Source organism: Rhamphochromis longiceps, linkage group LG17, assembly GCF_057381845.1.
Source record: "Rhamphochromis longiceps isolate RC_006_pf linkage group LG17, R_longiceps_female_GT1.1, whole genome shotgun sequence".
In the NCBI taxonomy this organism is placed as follows: Eukaryota; Metazoa; Chordata; class Actinopteri; order Cichliformes; family Cichlidae; genus Rhamphochromis; species Rhamphochromis longiceps.
The window spans coordinates 34,470,882-34,493,993 of NC_140573.1; the positions used below are offsets into that span (position 1 = coordinate 34,470,882).

The 23,112-nt window shown below is 39.4% G+C and overlaps 1 protein-coding gene across 4 annotated transcripts in view; it reads left to right on the top strand.

The window, feature by feature from the left end:
• Nucleotides 1–23,112, top strand: part of gsap (gamma-secretase activating protein) — a 70,825-nt gene that overhangs the window by 14,224 nt on the left and 33,489 nt on the right. For all 4 annotated transcript variants that reach the window (XM_085387921.1, XM_085387922.1, XM_085387923.1 and 1 more), the window contains 11 exons: nt 2,803–2,872; nt 3,571–3,650; nt 4,938–5,018; nt 5,326–5,448; nt 5,691–5,746; nt 8,785–8,816; nt 11,997–12,058; nt 13,933–14,028; nt 20,502–20,572; nt 20,840–20,934; nt 21,488–21,607. In XM_085387921.1, coding sequence (XP_085244047.1) covers nt 2,803–2,872; nt 3,571–3,650; nt 4,938–5,018; nt 5,326–5,448; nt 5,691–5,746; nt 8,785–8,816; nt 11,997–12,058; nt 13,933–14,028; nt 20,502–20,572; nt 20,840–20,934; nt 21,488–21,607 — 886 coding nt within the window. The remainder of the gene's footprint in view (nt 1–2,802; nt 2,873–3,570; nt 3,651–4,937; nt 5,019–5,325; nt 5,449–5,690; nt 5,747–8,784; nt 8,817–11,996; nt 12,059–13,932; nt 14,029–20,501; nt 20,573–20,839; nt 20,935–21,487; nt 21,608–23,112) is intronic.

The following is a 23,112-nucleotide window of genomic DNA, read 5'->3' on the forward strand; positions in this document are numbered from 1 at the left end:
TCATTGGTCGAGGAAAGGTCGCTTGCGGAGAAAATACCGGAAGACAACAGATGACCACAACAACAAGCATGGCCAACAGGGAAACAAACGCCGACACTGCGGTGCAAGTCTCGGACGACAGTACACCTAAAGCTGGGCAGACACTGTGCGATTTTTTTTTCATTCACGTTATTCAGCTCCTGCTCAAACTGCACGATTGACTCACAGGGGTTAGAAGTTGGTAGGTCACGATGCAGAGTCTCACACTATACGACCCGATGCTCTGATGAGACCTGAGTGCTCACACTGTGCCTCCATAAAATGAAGGTTATAACAGAAATTCTGTCGCTCGCTCTCCCTCTCTGTCTTTCACTCACACAGACACACCACCACCAACTTTGCTAAATTGAAAAACATTGATCAGGCAGCTGTGATTAAGCAGCAGTGTAAATCAAACTATTTTCACGGTTGTTGTGGTCGTGATAATTTTGTGATGCCACATCGAAAAGGCTCGGATGAGCTTTCCAAAGTTCTACAAGTTGTGCCTCCATCGCTTGGGTCCAGATCACACGCCGCACAGCCGTGCTGCTCCGTCTTTTTCACCGACGTTTACGTGTTAGCGCGTGAGCGGCTGTGTTGACACCCTCACGACCGATTGATGATCGGGAGCTGGTCGTGAGGTGTTAATCGCTTCTCGTTACCCCACGTATACTACACGACGCACGATGAAGGCCAAAATCGGGCCGATCACCAAATCGGTCGCACGACTCAAAAATCGGCTCAAAATGGGCCAAAAATCGCACAGTGTAAGCCCAGCATTAGAGCAGCAATGTTTGTTCGCTCAGAGAAAGAAAAAAAGGCTGCAAAAGTACAGAGAGGAATGGGAAAAGGAAAACACCTGGCTGGAAAAGTGCACGATAACACCTTTAAAGCGCACTGCACTGTGTGCCGGCGCACTTTTTCCATAGGCATGCTTCTAGTGGTGGGCACAAGAAGAACATGAGGGGTGTGAAAGCTCAGGGAACCCTTAACCATTTTTTTGTCCACCAGGCCACGGCAGAAGCAGATATGGTATGTAAACATTGGTTTGTTTTTTTAAACCCTCTGGTTAAGGTTATTATGGGCATGTGCAGTGAATATCAGCGCTATGTGGCCAGAAGTGTGATAATATAATTTATTTTGTGTAATAAACAACTGCAAGGATAGATGATTACAACAAATAGATGACTAATACATAAAAGTAATACATAGATGAATAATGATGATGAGTTAAGATGCGTAATCATGGGAACAAGTGGGTTTACAAACAGGAGCAGCTGATTAGCATTAGAAAAGCTGAAATAATACCTCAACTGAAGCCAATTGTACTATATGCACTATATGTGCACAGTTACAGGAATATTTTTTGTTCTATTGCTTTCTATTAATTTATATAATTTTAAGTTAAGCAGGACAGAGTTCTTTTAAAGAAAGATTTACTTATATTCTCAAAAGTTAAGCATGACAGGCTTCTGTTTAAGAAAGAGACCTGTTTTACTGTGTTAATGTTGTCATTTTGAGCTAAAAATAAATGGCTAAATGATCATTTGTTTCCCATATGGTCATATCACAAAGAATATGCATCTGCTTAAATCAAATTCAAGTCAAATGGTTAAAAAATAATTTCACACACAAAAAAAATAGCTACCACACTGGGAAGGGTGAAGACAACTGGGTTGCCCGGCCCTGGCCACGAGGTGTCCCTTATTTATTTTTCAGCGAGTTGGCAACCCTAGTTTAGTGGTAATTAAAATGAGTTCAGAATTTGCAAATTCATATCATAAATCTCGACGCATTGCTCTCTCCTAGCTGCGTTTATAAGTTAAAAGAATTGGTATGGCTAATACTGGCCCCTGTGTTTACTTGGCATGGAATAGACACTAAAATTTGCAGTATTGCACACCGCTACCACTAACGTCCTAGCATTTGTTAATTAGCCCTTATTATGTCTACTGACCTTTTGGCCTCTTCTTATAACAGTGCCACAGGTTTTGGAGCTATAAAAAACATCAGAAGTATGCTTAGCTAATTTGCGTTCTTGCTCTGAATTACCTGAGGAGCTATTTATCAGTTCACCTTACTTAAGTTGTTAGCTAACACTGCCTAGCTTGGTTAGCATGGTGCATTAACACACCATATGGGTGTTTTACAGAGCTAGAGGTACTTGCTAATGATTACTAGCATACAGATAAAATATTAGAATCTACCTCACAAAAAAACAAACTCGCTGTTACAGTGAACTACAAGGCATATTTTTTTTACCAGACATTTGTATTAAATATATACTCTAGAAGGCCCAGTTCAGAGACTTAATACCAGAGAATTAGCAGAGGTGACACCTAAGCAGACAATTAACAGCTTCTTGTGAGGGCTGTGACCTCAATAGTACATTTTGTATCTTAATAAACTTTAAATCACACTTTAAACATGTTTATTTCTTTTGTAAATTTGAGCATTTTAAAATGGGAGGTTACAACTTTAGACTAATTTTTAGTCCAGGAGGTTGCAGCTTTTTTAAGTAATCAGCTAACGAGCGATGAGAAGCCAGGACAAGACAGGTGTTTGGTTACTTTTAAAATGACTTTTGAAGCTAACGACCTCTCTGCTAACTTCCGGTATCACTCCCATCAATTAACTGTTCACAAATGTTGAACCATTCCTTTAGGGGATAGGAGAAAATTACCTGTCACTTTTTGAGGTCACTGTTGAAATATACATGAACAGCAGAACTAGAAACTAATCTTTTACTGGTATCGTCTCCTTATGTTTTTATCATGTCTCTAGGTTATTGAATGGCTGTGTGACAACGTGAACACCTTTGAATCTTTTGATCAGATCCAGGAGTTTATTTTAGGTCAGTGGCAGCTGGAGAATGAGTACACAGTTCTCCTGAGTATCACTTCTCCTTTCTTTTGGAGTCTCACTGCTCTCTTACCTTTTTATGTGTCTTTCTGTTTGTGACTGTAGATTGTTTGCATCTTATCTGCACTAAGATGAATGGTTTCATCAGTTTTGTTTGGCTTTGGTGCCAGTGGCGCCACACGCAGATATGTAGAGTTTGAAAATAGTTTTGACTTCTCTGAAACCTCACAGACACATAGTTTGCACAGACTACTGCAAATATGGTTAAGTCCAAGCTGACTAACAACATATTTGGCATTCCCTGTAAAGAAATCCTTGGAATAGTATGTGATGATATTTTCATATTTAAAACATCACCCAGAGAGTCAACGACTGCCTTGGATTGTAAGCAGCTGGCTGCATACATTTGCATTTAATTGGCACTGCAATAACTATTTCACCTTGCTGTTGTATTAAGAAATAATATTAACTTAGGTGTTATCATATAGTATAGGAAGACAATAATTGTGACCTAATAAAGGATACATTAGTACATTGTCATCACTCATATATCCTATTGATAGGGGTGAGGCATGGGCTGAAGTGCCTCATTTACCTTCTAACTATGCCTAGATAAAACACTCTACATGTTTAAAAGCGAGTTTGTCTGTTCTGTCTCTGATGGCCTGTCTGTCTGCCTCTCACACACAGCCTCGTTGTACAGAATAAGCTACGAGAAGGCTCTCAGCTTGGATAAAATCCTGCCTTACTCCTCTGTATTCGACAAGAAGGTACCACACATATATACATAACTTTGTACAAGCAATACCTTGACATTTGCAATTGAAAGTGGCAACTCAATGTACAGTATTATACAAAATCTTCAGCACCCTCTACCCCTCTGCAAATTTCTTTGTATTGTGGTATTTATTGAAACGTCAACATAGATGGAAAAGGTAAAAACACAGTTTGTACAAATCTAACAAGCTTGAAAGTCAACATCAACACAGCCTGAACTCTCTTGGGCAAGCTTTCTTGTATTTTCTTTAATTAGTCCTCAGGAATAGTTCTCCAGGCTTCGTAAAGGAAATTCAAAGCTCTTCTTTGATGTTTGCTACCTTTTGTTTGGTTCTCTGCAAGTCAAGATGATCCACACTACTTCAGTAATGCTGAGGTCTGGGCTCTGGTGAGGCCGATCCATGACTGATAGTGTTCCATAGTGTGTGATTGTGGTTTTTTTTTACCCAGGTATTACATTATTTACTGTATTGGCAGTGTGTTTGGGATCATTGCAATGCTGAAATATGATGGAGTTGGCAATCAGACGTTTTCTAGGTATTGCATGGTGGATCAAAATGATGATGGTACATTGTGTTCATCATTCCATCAGTTTTGACATGATACCTGACACCTCTGGCCTCAAACCATAACAGAGCTTCCACTGTGTTTCACAGATGATCATAGACACTCCCTGTTGTACCTCTCTCCTGACCTTCTCTGTACATACTGATAAAGATTTGGGAAAGAAATGATTCAGTTTTATTTACACATCTGTTTCCACTGCATTTCTAATCTACACTGCTTTCTCCACTGATTGTGTAATTTGGCATACCTCAGCCTTTTCTCCTTGTTTTCGTTTCTTAAGAATGGCTTCTTGTCAGCTGAGATCATTTCTGTTGAGGTTTCAGCAAACAGTAGATGGATCCACTGAAGGGCCAGACCTCTTTGGATCTTTGGATCTCACTGGAACCGTGTAAAGTCTCGGGTGACATAGGATGGAGTTCTTAAGGACATGATTTTCAGATACTATCTACTGCCGTTGTCTGGTTTCCTGAACTTTTTTAGGACACAAAAAAACCCACTTCTCTGAAAATGATGGACTGAAAATCAGTGAAAATGCACCTAATGTCCAAAGAAGATCACTCTTTTAAAAATTCCAAGCAGGCCTGGCCCCTTGGAAGCAAAATATAAATAACTGACCGGCCACAAGACTTTTGCACAGTACTGTTAGTATTGATTTAAATGCAGTGGACGCACTTGCTTTTGAGCCATAGACTTTTTTTGTATTTGTGCTCTAGGAGGTGCCAGAATGTTTGCTGAAGGTTCCTGGTGTGTTTTGTACCACAGAGATTCAAACTGAATCTACCTTCAAAGGGAAGGTAATAACACATTTCTCACACTTGAAGTCCTGGAGTTATTTTGAAACAACATGACATTGAGCAGCACAGTTTTGTTTTGAGAAACATTTAATAAAACTAAACTTTAAAAAAGCGATTAAATTGAGAGATTGTGTGTTGCATTAAATATTACCCATACAAATACAAATCACTGAAATTAATGCAGATGTCCATAATACATTTATATGTAAAACAGCGTGCACCGCTCCGATGTAATTATCCTCGATTGTTTTGCCCTTGCTTTGTCGCTGTTGCGGTGCCGCTTGCTTCTGTGTACATCTGTGAGCAGGCCAGGAGTCTCCAGGGCTTCTGGTCAGAGCTGCAGTGGAACACAGAGAGGACAAAATATCTCGATGCCGATCCCAACCCCCGATACAGAACCTCACACATGCAGGCCGACTGGGACAAAATGGTGAGTGTGGGTGTATGTGCATGCCAAAACATCCCATGTACTGATTGACCGTTAATCACCCATGTATCTGCATGTACATGAAATGCATCTGATCTCTGGTAACTGTTCAAACATGATCTTTGATGTGTGGGTGTGAATGCATGTGAGAAAATGTGCACGTCCTTGTCAAAATACCGGTGGGGTATTTTGTGAAACAATGGAAGCGTATTTTCAGCGTCTCTCATGATGGGTGTTTGTTTCAGAGGTCCGAGAGGAGACCCTCCAGCCAGATGAATCACATAGAGGAGAACACAAAGAAGTAGGTCTGCCTCCCACATGAGATTTGTTAAGAAATATGCTGCAGACTCACAGTCCTGAAACGAGAGGAGGGGGGCACCTCTGCATTATGTTCCAGTGTTTTTAACAATGAGTTCTGAAATTAGGCACATTTATCTCTAATGAGGTGCTCCCAGGTCAACATTTTACAGTGGTTTCATTGTAATGAATGTTTTCAAGCACTGTGCCCTTAGTTTTCACAAGCATAGGCTGATTGGCCTGATGGGGTAGCTGTGATTGGTTGTTAAAATCGAGTTTGAAATTGTCTCAAATTACAGCACTTGTCACAATAGCTACAAAAACTGGCACACAGCTCCAGGTTATTGCCAAAAAAAACAAAAAAAACTTGAAATGCGCTCATCTTTCAAGGATGTGGCTGGTATAATTGCTTATTCGACCTGAACAAACAATGTTTATTTAGGTCCCTATCAATGCTCAGTGCCAGTTAGCTCTAAGCCCACTTGTTCCAATCAAACACAACCCCTAAAGACTGCACTCTCTGGCCTAATTTATTAAAGACTTAATTTATAGTCCCACAAATGTGTCCCACTTAAATAGGACAAGCAGTCTGTGCTAAGCCTTTGCCGCCAGAGTTGTGCTCTCACCCAGCATCTTTTTCCATGACAAGATCCCTGCATCGACAACCCGTTGTTTTAACATTAGACTATGAAAGCAGATAACTTGCCTGTAAAACTCCTAAGTACCTCACTGATCTACTCACTTAACATTAACATATGGGAAAGCTTAAGTCTTCCTTTGTTTAGAAAGGTACAACAAACATTGGACTTCCAACTTCTGGAATACTTTGCCAGATAATGAAAACCTTCCTGTTTTATGATGCATGCATGGTTGACACTGAGTAAAATGTAACTAAAAACAGGATGCAATGATTTCCAAATTATTCACAGTAGAACATAGAAAACATACCAAAATGTACAAATAAAAAACAACAACAAAAGAAACATGAATTTAATGGCAGGAACACAATTTAAAACAGTTGAGACGGTGCCATGTTTACCACTCTGTAGCATCCCCTCTTCTTTTAACAACAGCCTGTAAACATCTGAGAGCTGAGAGGACCAGCTGCATGACTTTTAGGAGAGGAATGTTATCGCATTTTTATCTGATAGAGGATTCTAGCTGCTCAACAGTCCTGGGTGTTCTTTATCACATTTATGAGCTGGTGAAACTATTGCTAGTAAACCATTCTGTTGTAGTATGTTGTAGTTTAACATTGTCTTGCTGAAACATACAAGGGCTTCCTTGAAAAAAGGGAAAAATTAACTGGATGGGAGCATGTGTAACTATAATACATGTATATACATTTCACCATGATGGTGCATTTCCAGATGTGCAAGCTGCCAATTCTATATCACTATTATACCCCATGAGAAATAATACCATAAGAGATTCAGGCTTTTGAACTGAGGGCTGAAAACAAGCTGGATGGTCCTTCTCTGCTTGATTGCTGAGGACGAATTAAATTTCGATTTGTCCGACCTCAAATCAGTTTACCAGTTTGCCTCAGTTCATTTTAAATGAGCTTCGGCCCCAAGAAGACAACAGAGTTTCTGGATCATGCTCACGTATGGCTTCTTCTTTGCATGATAGAGCTTTAACCTGCATCTGGCTCGTACAGAGATTTCTACAGATTCTCTGAATCTTAATATTTATGCACTGTAGCTAATGAGATATTCAGAGTTTTTTGCAATTTTACATTAAATAATGCTATTCTGAAATTGCTTCATAAGATGTAAACACAGGTTTTTGCTGATAGGCAGAGCTTCACCGCCTATCTTCACTTCTGATAAACTCTGCCTCTCTAAGATGCTCTCGTTATACCCAATCATCTGACTTTGTCCAGTTGACCTAATTAGCTGTAAAATGTTCTTGCAACTGACTCTTTTCAGTACCACATTTGATATTCTTAGTTTAACAATTTCATATATATTTCCCGCGTCCTTTTCTGAATAACATATGGGTTTGTGAGATTTGCAAATCACTGCATTCTGTTTTATTTGCACGTTACATAGTGTCCCAACATTTTCTGAACTGGGGTTGTGTCTGATTTTCCATTCGTAACTTTTAGGACCCCTTGGGAGCCTCTTCTCAGAATTGGATGTGAGAAGTTTAGTTGCTATAATCCAAGTCAGAGTAAACTAGAAAACCCCAGGGCTGTATTTCAGTATGGAATAACAAACCTGATATAGTCACTTTCAAAGTTAAAGCGTTAAAAAAAAAACACAAAAGTTGGCAGAACATCCTAACTTAGCTTATCGTTTTTAGATGATGTGTCTATTTGGGGGTTAGGCTGTTGATATACAAGCTGGTGCAAAATTTACACTCAGCTTTTTGGCTCTTGTGTTTTAACAAAATCCAACCGCACTGTTGACTTTGTTACACAGACTCAATTAGTCTATTCTGTTTTTCCTACTGCCAGAACTCATGAATCAGTTCAGAGGGTTACTGATGTGGTGCTTTGCTCTGTGTGAAAGTAACACCAGTAATAGTGTGATCGATACGGTTCTGAGACAGCTGTAGAAAACATTTAGTTCACCAATCATAATGTCCACTCTTTTACTAATCAACCTCTCTTTGAACTTCAAGCTTCGAACTTCAAGCACACAGCATCCAAGCTTTATAGTTATTTTTGGCACAAATGTAACCACTTAGCAGGAATAAAAGAAGTCTGCATAGCCAGAAAGTGAAATCATAACTACAGCCCTTTACCATTTGATGATGACTGAAAGTGGACACATACCTGCATGCACCATAGTTTAAAAGCCTGCTCTGTTTGTTTCAGAGAGCCAACCAAACACCTTTTTGGTTTATAATTAGCTTCCCCCAGGCAAAACTCTGGAACCTGCTTACAAACTTTTTGCTTTCATAGTTTTTGCTGCACACTGCAGCAAATGTAGAATTATACTCCCTCCTCAGCTTACAGCATAAAATGTAAGACTCTTATTATAATGCTGGCTTGAGGGATTGTTTTCACAAAAAGCTTTGCTTCTTATTTTGTAGAGTTCTATCAATGGTGGACACCTGGAGTCTTGGTAAGATGGCATAAGCACACTGATGTCGCACACAGACCCACAACATACACAAGTACACAGACATACTGCAGCATGGACATAATAAATACTCAAACATAGACTTATAATGTAACTCTATACTGTGTGTGAGTATATTTGGGCTTGTGTATTCTTATGAGGCTCTATTCACGCTCACTGGAGTGTGTGGCTAAACAAAACTACCTCACTAATTTATCTTGGAATGAGACAGAGACGAAGGAGGCAGAAAAGCAAAGAAAGAAAGAAAAAGAAAAGCCAAGAGAAAGAATGCTATACATGATTACATAACACTGAGGAGCTTGGTACTTGCATATCCCGCTTTCTCCCTTATTTTCTTTCCCTTGTCACGTGTCTCTCATATGCAGTATGACGCACGTAGCTCCAGTGCAGCTGTTACCTGTCAGACACAACACAGGACGTTCTCCACACAAAAACACACACACGGATAATATACCCACATCCTCCCTCAGATTGATTTTTAAAACACACATATGATTGTGTTCCTGTTTTAACGTGTAAATAATAGCATACTTGTAAGAAGCTAATTTCACTGTAAATAGTTTATGATTTGGTATTTTATTAAATCTGTTATGTGGGCGATCATGACTGCTGGATTTTGTTGCATTGATAGAAGACGTTTTAAACTTTTTTTTAAATTTTATTGCATTGAATTAGTGATGCAGATTTATGTGCACAGATACTATTCTCCAGTTTACCTCTCTTTATCTGATTCAAGGCAAGGCAAGTTTATTTATATAGCACAATTCAACAACAAGGTGATTCAAAGTGCTTTACAGAGACATTAAAAAGAAATAAAAAGCATGATTTAAAATTGATAAAAAAAAAAACAGTAGATAAAATCAGTAGTTAAAATGTTAGTTTTGAAATTTAAGCTTAAAAGTGTGGATTTGGTGCTTTATTTAAATGCAGCTGAGAACAGGTGAGTCTTCAACCTGGATTTAAATAAACTGAGTGTTTCAGCTGATCTGAGGCTTTCTGGGAGTTTGTTCCAGATATATGGAGCATAAAAGCTGAATGTAGCTTCTCCGTGTTTGGTTCTGACTCTGGGAACTGATAAAAGACCGGATCCAGATGACCTGAGGGATCTGGAAGGTTCATACTGGGTCAGGAGGTCACTGATGTATTTTGGTCCTAAACCATTCAGAGCTTTATAGACCAGCATCAGAACTTTAAAGTCTATCCTCTGACGGACAGGCAGCCAGTGTAAGGACCTCAGAGCTGGACTGATGTGGTCCACTTTTTTGGTCTTAGTGAGGACTCGAGCAGCAGAGTTCTGAATGAGCTGTAGTTGTCTGACTGATTTTTTAGGTAGACCTGTAAAGATGCTGTTACAGTAATCAAGCCTACTAAAGATGAATGCATGGACTAGTTTTACCACGTCCTGTTGAGACATCAGATCTTTTATCCTTGATATATTCTTGAGGTGATAGTAAGCTGATTTTGTTATTGTCTTAATGTGTTTTTCTAAGTTTAGGTCTGCATCCATCACTACACCCAAATTTCTCGCCTGGTTTGTGGTTTTTAGGTGTATAGATTGAAGTTCTCTGGTGACCTGTAATCGTTTTTCTTTGGCGCCAAAGACTATTACCTCAGTTTTGTTTTTGTTTAGCTGGAGAAAATTGTGGCACAACCAGTCATTGATTTCCTCAATGCATTTACCAAGAGCCTGTACAGGGCCTCGGTCTCCTGGTGACATTGTGATGTATATTTGTGTGTCATCTGCATAGCTGTGGTAGTTTATTTTGTTGTTCTTTATAATCTGTGCCAGTGGGAGCATGTAAATGTTAAACAGAGGGGGTCCCAAGATGGAACCTTGGGGAACTCCACATGCGATACTTGTGTGCTCAGATGTGAAGTTACCTATTGATACAAAGTATTTCCTGTTTTCTAAGTATGTTTTGAACCAGTTTAGTACAGTTCCTGAACGACCTGCCCAGTTCTCCAGTCGTTTGAGTAATATGTTGTGGTCAACTGTGTCAAATGCTGCACTGAGATCCAGTAAAACTGAACTATTCATGCTAAAGTGTGGTTTAAGGGATGGCAGTATTGATCTGGCTGGACTCGTACAGTTTCCTTGTGAGCAGGGATGTCATGATATCAAATATTTATAGAAATTAAATACACACATATGATAATATGTGGCTCATTTTTCCAAGCTTTCTATCAGTATTAAAACATTATAATTTTAAAGAATTATTTTTGGCCAGGAGAGTCACGAAGTTAAAATTTAACACCATGTGGGTCGGGTTCTTTTTCATACAGGTCTAGGTGGATTTGGATTTTTTCCTTTAATAAATGAGATCATTTAAAATTGGCATTTTATATTTAATCAAGTTATATTAAAATTTGATGATCTCGAAGAAAATACAAAAGAATATATTGAGATTGAGATCACTAACTGATGCAAAACCAAAGAGACTAAATTCAAACGACTCTTCACGAATTAATTTCCAGTGTCAGTATTGTTGATGATTATGTCAGCAGTATAGTTTATTATGGGACCCCATCTAAACCATCCACTTATTCAATTCAGGGTCACGGCCTACATGTAAAACAGCTGATTGCTTTGAACTGATAAAAGGCGTACATTGAACCTGGCAGCACAGTCTGCAGGTTTGCTGTGCATTGCAAGCACTTTTTTTTCACATCTGTAAAAAACATTTTTTGCTGTAACATCAAAAAGTTTACTTCTTGCATGTGTGAAAGGGATCAAAAGATGTGTGTATTTGTGTATGCACGCATGTAATAATTCATCTAAAGCTGCAGTGTGGTCCACTTTTGTGAGATTGACATGAAACAACTTCACCATGCCAAAATACTCTCGCACTCACACACACACACATGGCGGGACTGCAGCTTCTTAACCCCCAAAGGTTTGGGATTTATTTTTAAAGCAAAAAATGCTCAAAAAGAATCTATTAATATCTTATATTCAGCTTTTTTTATTATAAATTTAAAAGCCATGAAGAAATCAGACTTTTTGGTTTCTTACATTTCTACTGATGGCTTGTTTAATGATGTTCCAGGACTCACATACGTGCCTACCTGCGCTTGATTAATTTGGCATCGCTTCAGCATCAAAGCTATCTTCAAACGCCCCTTTTATGCGCACACGTTTCACTATTGCCTGCTCTCTTCTAGATAAGAAGCTGGTGCCGCTTTTCCAGGAGGAGGATCATCAACAGAGGGCATTCATAGGCCTGGTGAGTGAGCGGTCAATAGCTGCATCTTCGCAGACATACAAATAAAGTGGACTTCATGTCCAGAAGTACGTTTGATGTATTTTTGCTGGGGAGTTTCAGTTACTACCAAAAAGAAGCTTAATGTTACTACGCAGACGGTGATATTTAACCCTCTCAGGCTCAAATTAAACTTTTTGTTGCTAATGCACAACCAAGTCCTGCAGTGGTACTTCTGAGTAAAAAAAACTCATAAAATATGTATGCGGGGTAATCAGGTTGTTAGTTTTTAACTGTTACAAATCTGCAACGCCTGCCTCGAGAGGGTTAAAAAAGTGTGTCTCTAAATTTGAGGAAACAGTTCGGGGAGATCCTTTTTCCTTGGTTTGTTCGTCATGATCTTTTAATGAGGTTTTAGGAGTGTATTTCTAAAATCAAATAAGACCACACTGTTACACCACCGCCATCAGGCTGAACCACTTATACAAGGGAGGAGTGATCCATGCTTTCCTGTTGTTTGCACTAAATCCTTGCAGAAGAACTTGAGGCTCATCAGATCAGAAAACATTTTTACAGTCATTGCCCAATTTTGGTGAGCCTGTGCAAATTATAACCTAAATTTCCCGTTCTTTGACGACAGTGGTGTGGTCTTCTGCTGCTGTAGCCCATCTGCTTCAAGGTTTGACTTGTTGTCCATTAAGATGTGCTCTTCTGCATGCCTTGATTACTTAATTGAGTTATTTATTTTGAGGTCAAAGCAGTCTGCCCATTCTTCTCTGACCTCTAGTATCTAGAGAACTGCTGCTTTTTTTTTTTTTTTGGACTTTTTCTGTAAACCCAAGAGATGGTCCCAGTAGGTCCATCTCTTGGGTTTACAGTGACTTTAAGTGACAGTGGGATTAGCCTCACACAGGCCAATCCCACTGTCACTTAAATGTTCAACTTCAGCAGCATCAACTGATTAGACATTTAGATTAACAAGAAATTCCACAGCTTTACCTAATTAAGTGGTCCATGAGTGTATATTTGCAGCAGAGGCTTAGTTGGTAAAGCATGTGTCAACAGCATCGTCCTGATCTGCATCTGATCTGTTCAGATGTGTAATAGATGTGTTATCCCCCTGCCAACACTAACTATACTGGTGTATAGTAAAAAACAAGTTGATTGTAAAATGCATGTGAAAGTCTCAGATTGTTTATTTTACAGCTTAACATCTCCTTGTAGTATTTTTTTTTCCTACACTGTAGGTTGACATACAGGCCACCAAAAATCTATAGTGAAATGCTGACAACCAATTATTGTCCTCCATAGTCATCTTTAAGGTGAAGTTCCCGTTCTGCTTCAGATGAGTCAACACTTTAAAAAAGGGCCATCTTAAGGTCCCTGTCCTGCATTTTCCCCCCCACAGTACATCGTTTGATGGACAATTTCATATCGCCTAGTTTTCCCTGTGCTCAGCATAGTTTCCAAAGAGCAGATAGCTTCAATTTAATGGAGTTTTGTAGAGATGCAAGCAGTCTTTTAGCTATTCTTAGAATGACCCAGTCTTGCTATCTTCCTCTCTTTTGCCCTCCATCTCTTCTTCCATTTTCACATTTTTTAGCCCATCTCTTTCCTTTTCTTGCCATTCACTCTTTTCGTCTCTGCTCACCCCTTTCCTTTCCTTTCCTTTCCTTTCCTTTCCTTTCCTTTCCTTTCCTTTCCTTTCCATGCTTAAATCAATTTCATAACATATTTGAGGGAAGCTTTCGAGGTGAACTCATTTTGACCCTGCTGAGTGCACTGCAAAGTATGCTTAAAACACACCAACTTTCGCTTGACGGCACTCACACACACTCACACACACTCACACACATACATGCACATAAGTTAATTTGTGTATTTTTTTTGCATCCCAGACAGTTGACAAGCTTCGAGAACACCTCAGCAGACACCTTCCTCAACTGGGGAAGAAAAAGATTGACTCGCTGGTTATCAGCTATGTAGCCAAACTGGTTAGTACACATTGTGTGTGTGTGTGTGTGTGTGTGTGTGTGTGTGTGTGTGTGTGTGTGTGTGTGTGTGTGTGTGTGTGTGTGTGTGTGTGTGTGTGTGTGTGTGTGTGTGTGAGAGAGAGAGAGAGAGAGGTGTCTAGGAGCTCTGTATATCCTTTTGGATCTATTTTTTTTAAAAAGATTTTTCACTTTTGTCCTTTTTTGGGGGATGTATCGTCACACTCCCAGCAAAGATTACACAGTGTATAAGTCAGAGAATTTTCACTATAACTAAATATTTGACTATCCATTTTAGAAAACCCCTCTAGAAGCTGTCAGGTCGCACTTACAGTCCTCTCAGCAGCCATCACTTCTCTCTAAAGACCCCTTTGCTAAATCCATAAATCCACTCTAAAAAAAAGGGGGGGGGGGGGGGGGTGACTAAATTTTTTCTCTGGTGTTTCTTTGTGCGCTGCAGACACCTGTTGATTTTTGGAGTTACATGAAACAACTGATGGGACTGTCTATTGTGTCTGATGTGTGTTTATAAAGACATTGAACCGTGTCAAGAGATCAGCGCTCAACAGGCACTGATGGAAAAACTGCTTTGAACTAGCTTTACAAAATACCGTTTACTTCCCACTGGAAGTAGCTGAAATGCTTCTAGTGTTAGAAATATAGTTCAGGGAAGTAAAGCTACTAAAAAAGCCACTTTACTAGAAAGCCATCATTTGTTTTGCAGATCAGTAGTCACATTTGTCATTTTTAAATGTGACATGTCAGCAAAATACATCTGTCCATTGATTTCATTAGAAAAAGTACCAGCTTCAAAAAAGTTGTAGCAAGTATAGTAGTAAATATAGAATAGTAGGTACTTCTAACATTTAAGAAAGCCCAATTTAAATAGTAGTCTTTTATTATTAAAAAAGCATACTATTATACTTTTGTTTGGCAACCATAAGGCATGCTGATAAGCTGACATCAACTGAAAGTCAGATATTTTATTTTGAAAATCAGATTTTTGCAGGATGTGTTAATTTTGTAATGCTTCTTCTAAAACACCTTCTAAGCAGCAAATAAATAACTTGAGGCTTTTATTTTGAAAATGTCACGGCATTGAAAACAAACAAACAAAAAAATCACTATTTATTTATTATGTATTCTTTTTTATTCATTATTACTAAACTCCAGTGATCGCTCTCCTGGTATTCTGGGGGGAAAAAGGTAAATTCAGTAAAATCTCTAAAGTTTGGCATAACAAGAAGTTCCCATGGTCTTTTTCTTTGCAACCAGGAAATAAAAAAACTTAAATATAACTGATACTTCTGAAATGGCATGAACAACTTCTTTTGACATAATGGCAATAATCAGTATTACTGGGGAATTTATCCATGATGAAGTCGTCACTGTGAGCACTGAGCAAACCTGCGGGGGTAGCTGCTGGATAATTGCATTGCCTGGGTAAGCCTTCACAGCAGCTGGGATCACGATAGAAAAAATGAGCTTGTCAAAGTGAGCGCTATTAGAGTAGAAATGGGAAAAATAATTAGAACATAACATTTTATTTTATAACCCCAAATATATTTAATAAGTATTTTCAGCAGTTAAATGCACAAAATACAAAAAGACAGTAAAAATAACTAAATTAATTACTATACGAAGCCCAGTATTTTTTCTTATAATGGAGTATATATTCAATTTAACCATTTGATGTGTTTGTTTTTATGTTTTATTGTGAATAAAATCGTTGTTTAGAAGAGTTTTAGAAAATTTTCCCCGTTTTTATTGAGACTTGCTACACAAAGCACAAATAAAATTTTCATTAAAATGTACAGCTCGTGCAGATAGGATCTGCACATCCAAGTGGAAAGACTTTCTCAACCTGTGTTCAGTATCAAATAGAGGTTCTTGGCTCTGTAAAGTCAGTTTTTAGTATTCCTGGTGGGTGAGTCCCTTCACAGTTAGGAGCCCCTTGAAAGCAGACATACGGCATACATCAACACAACAGTGTTAAATCAGGCCAAGGGTAAGGCGGGAAGTGAATTGAAAGCAGGATGCATTATGTTTTGGGACATTACATTGTGGAATTGTAAATAACAGAGTATAAAAAAAAAAAAGAAATAAAAGAAGAAATCCTCTCTGTTCATCTGCTCACAGTAGGATCTGTCGATGGCTCAGCTTGGTATGGTGGGCTCCTGAGCTTTAACCTGCGCCTTTGGAATGAAAATGATTTTTTAAATAATAATTTCTTTTCTTTGGTTGCATGAAAGTGAACATTTGGATGACGGACTCATTTAAAAGATGCTCAAACACCTATGAGAAACGGGGGGGGGGGGGCACATTTGACTTTAAGCTCACTAACTGACTCACATCAAGCTGACTCATGCTTGAAAAACTCAGGGTGGTACTACAAAACAGAACATCTCCCCTTCTTGTTGGTGCTTATTGAGACTAATGGTTACATTGACACAGGGGAAAAGTTGGCAATGAAAAAGATTACAGCTTTTAAGAGCTGGGGAACTTCTGTTATGATAGATTACAGCTCGGCAGTACATTATTGTCATAGTTATTTATTTCCTGTCCCCGTTGCCACAGACAACGGAGATGCATTCCTTTTTATAACACAGCCAATGTCAAGGCAAAGAACAACCACACTAATAGCCGAATATGAATTGCTAAAAAAAAAAAAAGTATTGCAACTAATAGGCTGGAATATACTTACTATGCAGTAGAAAAGTTGCTCTCTACCCAAGGTTACTAAACTTTTTGCTAACAGGAGACCTACACGGGTAAATCCAGCTTCCTGTCTGGGCCGAGGTTCATTAAGACAAATTGGCGACTTTATAAATTGGAGCAGAAGGCCGCAGAGGGATAACTGTGTTTGTGTGTGTGCCTTTAAATCACTTGATTGCCTTTTGTTTGACCGTTTTCTCCACAAAGACGCTGCTCCTGCATCAGCAACGAGCTGCTTGAGCTTCTAGGAATTTGTTTTGTTTGAAAGGTTGACAACCGAGTACAGTTTCTAATTTTTGGAGAAAAATACTTTGAAATGCGTGATGAATGCAATGGTCTTTTGGGGCATTCCTTTCCTAATTTGTGCTTACAGTGCTGACAAAATGGGCTTTAAGAAAATTCAAAAAGAAACGGAGAGGAAAAAGGATTTAAAAGAAATTAAAGATAATAAAGAAATAAATCCCCAAACAAGAAGCACTCTGAGAACTCAGCCCTCCACCAAAGCAGCTCACTCTCTGAGCAGTATTTACTTTAAAGCAGATAATATTGTATTTTTATATGTTCATTTGTTTTCTTTGTTCTTTTTAAATGATCTTTAATAAGGGTAGCATGACAGATGTTTACTTTAATTACACAAACATTATGTAGGAGTAGATCATAGGTATCGATTCATAAATAACATGGACATGAATAACTGTAGCTTATCAGATAATTTCTAACTGACTAAGCAGCATGAAAGAAAGGCAGATGCGAAATGTAAAAGTGAGGTCAAAGGTCAATTATGACCTGATATTTGGATGCAAACTATAATGTGATATTTAGAATCTTTATACAGCAGTATGGTTTCCAAAATGTTGCCCCTACAAACAAAGGCAGTAGAATTTTTAAGAACAGTTTTAAAGATAAAAGACATTTTCTGAAGGTTTATTTGACCTTGAAGAAGAGGTCAGAGGTCAAAAGTAACGTTAGAATCCCCATATATTGTTCCTTTTATGTCTATATGTTGTTAATACAAACAATGGCAGTAAGACACAGTTTTATATAGCTGTATATAGTAATATTACCATTTTGGCCTTCACATCAGTCTTTTGAAGGAAATGTTAGAGGTCAAATGTGAGTTATTATTTTAAATCTGTATAGATACAGTGGGGCAAAAAAGTATTTAGTCAGCCACCGATTGTGCAAGTTCCCCCACTTAAAATGATGACAGAGGTCAGTAATTTGCACCAGAGGTACACTTCAACTGTGAGAGACAGAATGTGAAAAAAAAATCCATGAATCCACATGGTAGGATTTGTAAAGAATTTATTCGTAAATCAGGGTGGAAAATAAGTATTTGGTCACCTCAAACAAGGAAAATCTCTGGCTCTCACAGACCTGTAACGTCTTCTGTAAGAAGCTTTTCTGTCCCCCACTCGTTACCTGTATGAATGGCACCTGTTTGAACTCATCATCTGTATAAAAGACACCTGTCCACAGCCTCAAACAGTCAGACTCCAAACTCCGCCATGGCCAAGACCAAAGAGCTTTCGAAGGACACCAGGAAAAGTATTGTAGACCTGCACCAGACTGGGAAGAGTGAATCTACAATAGGCAAGCAGCTTGGTGTGAAAAAATCAACTGTGGGAGCAATCATCAGAAAATGGAAGACATACAAGACCACTGATAATCTCCCTCGATCTGGGGCTCCACGCAAGATCTCATCCCGTGGGGTCAAAATGATCATGAGAACGGTGAGCAAAGATCCCAGAACCACACGGGGGGACCTGGTGAATGACCTGCAGAGAGCTGGGACCAAAGTAATAAAGGTCACCATCAGTAACACACTACAACGGCAGGGAATCAAATCCCGCAGTGCCAGACGTGTTCCGCTGCTGAAGCCAGTGCATGTCCAGGCCCGTCTGAAGTTTGCCAGAGAGCACATGGATGATACAGCAGAGGATTGGGAGAATGTCATGTGGTCAGATGAAACCAAAGTAGAACTTTTTGGTATAAACTCAACTCGTCGTGTTTGGAGGAAGAAGAATACTGAGTTGCATCCCAAGAACACCATACCTACTGTGAAGCATGGGGGTGGAAACATCATGCTATGGGGCTGTTTTTCTGCCAAGGGGACAGGACGACTGATCCGTGTTAAGGACAGAATGAATGGGGCCATGTATCGTGAGATTTTGAGCCAAAACCTCCTTCCATCAGTGAGAACTTTGAAGATGAAACGAGGCTGGGTCTTCCAACATGACAATGATCCAAAACACACCGCCCGGGCAACAAAGGAGTGGCTCCATAAGAAGCATTTGAATGTCCTGGAGTGGCCTAGCCAGTCTCCAGACCTCAACCCCATAGAAAATCTGTGGCGGGAGTTGAAAGTCCGTGTTGCTCGGCAACAGCCCCAAAACATCACTGCTCTCGAGAAGATCTGCATGGAGGAATGGGCCAAAATACCAGCTACTGTGTGTGCAAACCTGGTAAAGACCTATAGTAAACGTTTGACCTCTGTTATTGCCAACAAAGGTTATGTTACAAAGTATTGAGTTGTATTTTTGTTATTGACCAAATACTTATTTTCCACCCTGATTTACGAATAAATTCTTTACAAATCCTACCATGTGGATTCATGGATTTTTTTTTCACATTCTGTCTCTCACAGTTGAAGTGTACCTCTGGTGCAAATTACTGACCTCTGTCATCATTTTAGGTGGGGGAACTTGCACAATCGATGGCTGACGAAATACTTTTTTGCCCCACTGTATATGTTGACAATACACACCACATTTGTAAGGCTTTTTGTCGATTTTCAACCAATAAATCATTAGGTTGATCTTGAAGACCTTGCCAAATTTTAATGGCTTGTTAAAATGACCTTACTCTACCACCCTGCAAAGTTAAATCAGAATTCATTCAAAACCTTTAAATCCACTATGGAAACTAGAAAAAAAAGTAATAATACAAAAATAATAGTTTTCCTTTGTCATAGTTTCCATTTAAAATTGTTATCACCCTTAGCGGGGGTTCATATTTTTTCATGGCTTTTAAAGATACAGAGTTTGGGGGGATTTATGGTGTTATTTAGCACAGACGGTGCAGGGGTAAGTTTAACATTATTTAAAACTTAATAAAGCATCGTCAAGAAGTGGGGGGGAAAAGCCCAGAGGAGCTTATTATTATGTTTATCCTGAACACCTTTTTGACTTTTGGGTTCGTCTGTTACATAAGTGCAGCTAATTCCCACCCCGAGGTGAGTGGAGGATGTTGGCTGCTGGCATTTGGAGCAGCTGGCGGAAGGTTTCCAACTGGTGTCCAGGATATGGATCGTTTTTCCTGTTATTGTACAAGTGAAAGAGTGATCACCTGTGGAAAAAAGCCCATGAATCTTTCAGTACGGGCCGACACGTTGAGGACGGGTCGAGTGCATTCGTATGATCCCAAGCGTGTGGCGAAATAATATGGGCGAGTGTGAAACGTGTTCACATCCTGGTGCACTGGGGTTGCACTTGTTTACTCGAGATGAAAATGGGAAGTAGGAAAAAAAAAGGGAGAAGTGAGGAAACTGATCATAGGACAAGTGTAAATTTCCATGAAGCGAACATCACTGTCGCCACAGCAGAAAAACATGTCGAAACTTTTTCAGATAAAACGCCCTGCTTTGCGCAAAAGTTTACAGGCTCACAAATCATTCGAGTTTCATTTCATTTGAATCTAATCGAGCATATGCGGCTCAAACGCTAAGGTGTGTCTCTGTCTGTGTGTGTTTGTGTGTTTAGTTGGAGCTCATCAGACACGTGCTGGAGTCAGTCTGGCTGAAGTACAAACTCGGCCCTCGTGTTTTGTGCTTGTGAGTACAAATCAGTCATGTTTCCAACTAATGTAATATAAAGTGCAGACTAAAGGTGTGCAATCATCTCGAGGTATGTGTGCACCATCATTCCCCGTCACGTGTGTGCCCACATGTGTGTATTTGTGTTAACCTCTCATCACATGTGTACTCACCTTATGTAATGTTCTTATCTGAATTGTGTGTGTGTGTGTGTGTGTGTGTGTGTGTGTGTGTGTGTGTGTGTGTGTGTCTGCGTGTGTGCGTGCGTGCGTGCGCGCGTTCCAGGACGCAGCAGGGCAGTCCGGCCGAGTGGTCCGTCTTTCACTTCATGCTTCGGATCCTGGAATCCACCCGGAGTCTCTGCCTGCCCCTCCCACCCGGTATCACACACTTTAAAACTAGCTGTTATAATCCGGTCTGCCTCTGCCTCAGCCAGCGTAACAATGTGTGTGTTTTTCCTCTGCGCTAATGTAACCAAAAATATGTTAAACATTTAACAATATGCAGACATGAGTAAGAAAGTGTGAATGCATTTTAATCATTTGGACAAATTTTCTGGAGCCTAAGCACCAGCGAAGGCTTTCTGTGCTGGGATCATAAACTGTAAGGGAATGGGGGGGGGGGAGATGATGAATGCGAGACGTCAACACACCCTTAACACTGAGGCTGGAGGTTTAAATGTCTAAATGAAGTGAAAGTGTAACGCAGCAGGCATACTGAGCGTGTATCCCTTTGGTAAATAAAAGTAAGAAATGCACTCCTCTGAAGCTGAGCAGTCAGCTGAATGCTTTGTTCCATTTGTTTTATGTCAGGCTTTTTACAATACAATACAAAGACTGAACAAATAAAACTGGTAAACATGAAAACGGGCTAAAAAGCCTGCAGGAGAATTTAGGAACATAAAAAGCAGATGCCTCCTTTGTGTTTCTCCAGGCTATCACACCTTGTTTGCCGTGTTTGCTGTGCGCTGCCTCCCTCATCACACCTTTCTGCAGTACATTGACCACGGTTTCCTGCAGCTCACCGAGACCTTTGTGTCTCGCCTCATGACGGGTAGGCGCTTGCTCTCTTTTGTATTAAGTGCTCAAAAGTTTCTAATTTTGCACTGATTTCGTAAAAAAGAGAAGATATACAGATATCCTTCTTTGAGGTCAGAGGAGAATGAGCAAACTTTGAACTGACCCATCCCATATGAACAGTTCAGGCTGCTGATTACAGTGTAAAGATATTTTCTTGGCACAGTTAGTACCAACTGAGCCTCATTTAAATGCCCAACCTACCTGAATATAGTTGCTGACCATGCCCATCCCTTTATGACCACAGTGCATCCATCTTCTTCCACCAGGATATCATTCCATGTCACAAAGCTTGAATCATCTCAAACTGGTTTCTTGAGCATAACAGTGAATTTGCTGAACTCGCAGTCGTTAGAATTAGATCCACCATCAGAACAAAGAGGTCAAACCTGCTCCTAGCAAGTTGTACCTAATAAAGTGACTATTCAGTGTAGTTAATGCATTTGATTTAGCCTTAAGTGCAGTTTGCATTTAGTGCTAATGTTAACACGCTAAGCTGCAAACTAACACTATAAATGTAACTTTTCATTCTTCTCAGGTTGTCATCATCGCTGTGTAAAATGCAAATAAAGACAGAATGCAATGATTTGCAAACCTCATGAAACCACATTTTGTTCACAGTGAATCACAGACAGTATTTAAACTAGAACGTTTTACTACTGCATGACAAATATTAGCTCATTTAGAATCTGATGGCAGCAACACATCCCCCCAAAAAGAACTTTTGCTGTCACAGTGCCATCCTCAAATGCAGAGCAACATATGCTCCCATCCAGACAACATTTATTTTAGTGAAAGCCTTGCACGTTTCAGTAATACAACGCTAAGCCTCATGCTGCATTTATTACAACAGCATAGCTTAGTAGTAGAAGAGTCAGGGCGCTGAGCTGGCTTGGCTGCTGTCCAGACCTTTCACCCACTGAAAACATCTGGAGCATTATGAAATAAAAAATATTCTCCCAAAATTCCAGCAGCTGATCTCCTCAGTTCCCAGATAAATACAGACTTTTGTTAAATAATTGTTCGACATGTTTTGATGTTCTATTGTAAATAAAATATGGGATTATGAGATTTGAAGTCAGGAAGTTTACCGTGTCATAAAACTACATTAATACTACAAAGATGTTTTGTATTTTAAACAACATGCTGTTAGCTATTTAGAGCCTGTGATAAATAAATATTGCTGCTCTACTTGCTGCTGTTAAAAATAACTTGTCTGTGCCTAGTGCGGCTAACAGTTACAACCCAAAGCTGCGTTAGAAAATAAATACTGGTCCAAAATTCTGTACCAATCAAAATTAAAAGTTGATTATCAACCAAACAAAACATTTTGCAGTCTTTCTAAGTTGCTCACTCAGTTAGAGAGGGTTCACGTGACGTGTTTGGAGTCAGAACCATATTTCGCATTCATTAAACAGCACATAAATGCACCATAAACATTAAAAGTCTGATTTTATTTGCTCAAAACACAATAAGTCTCAT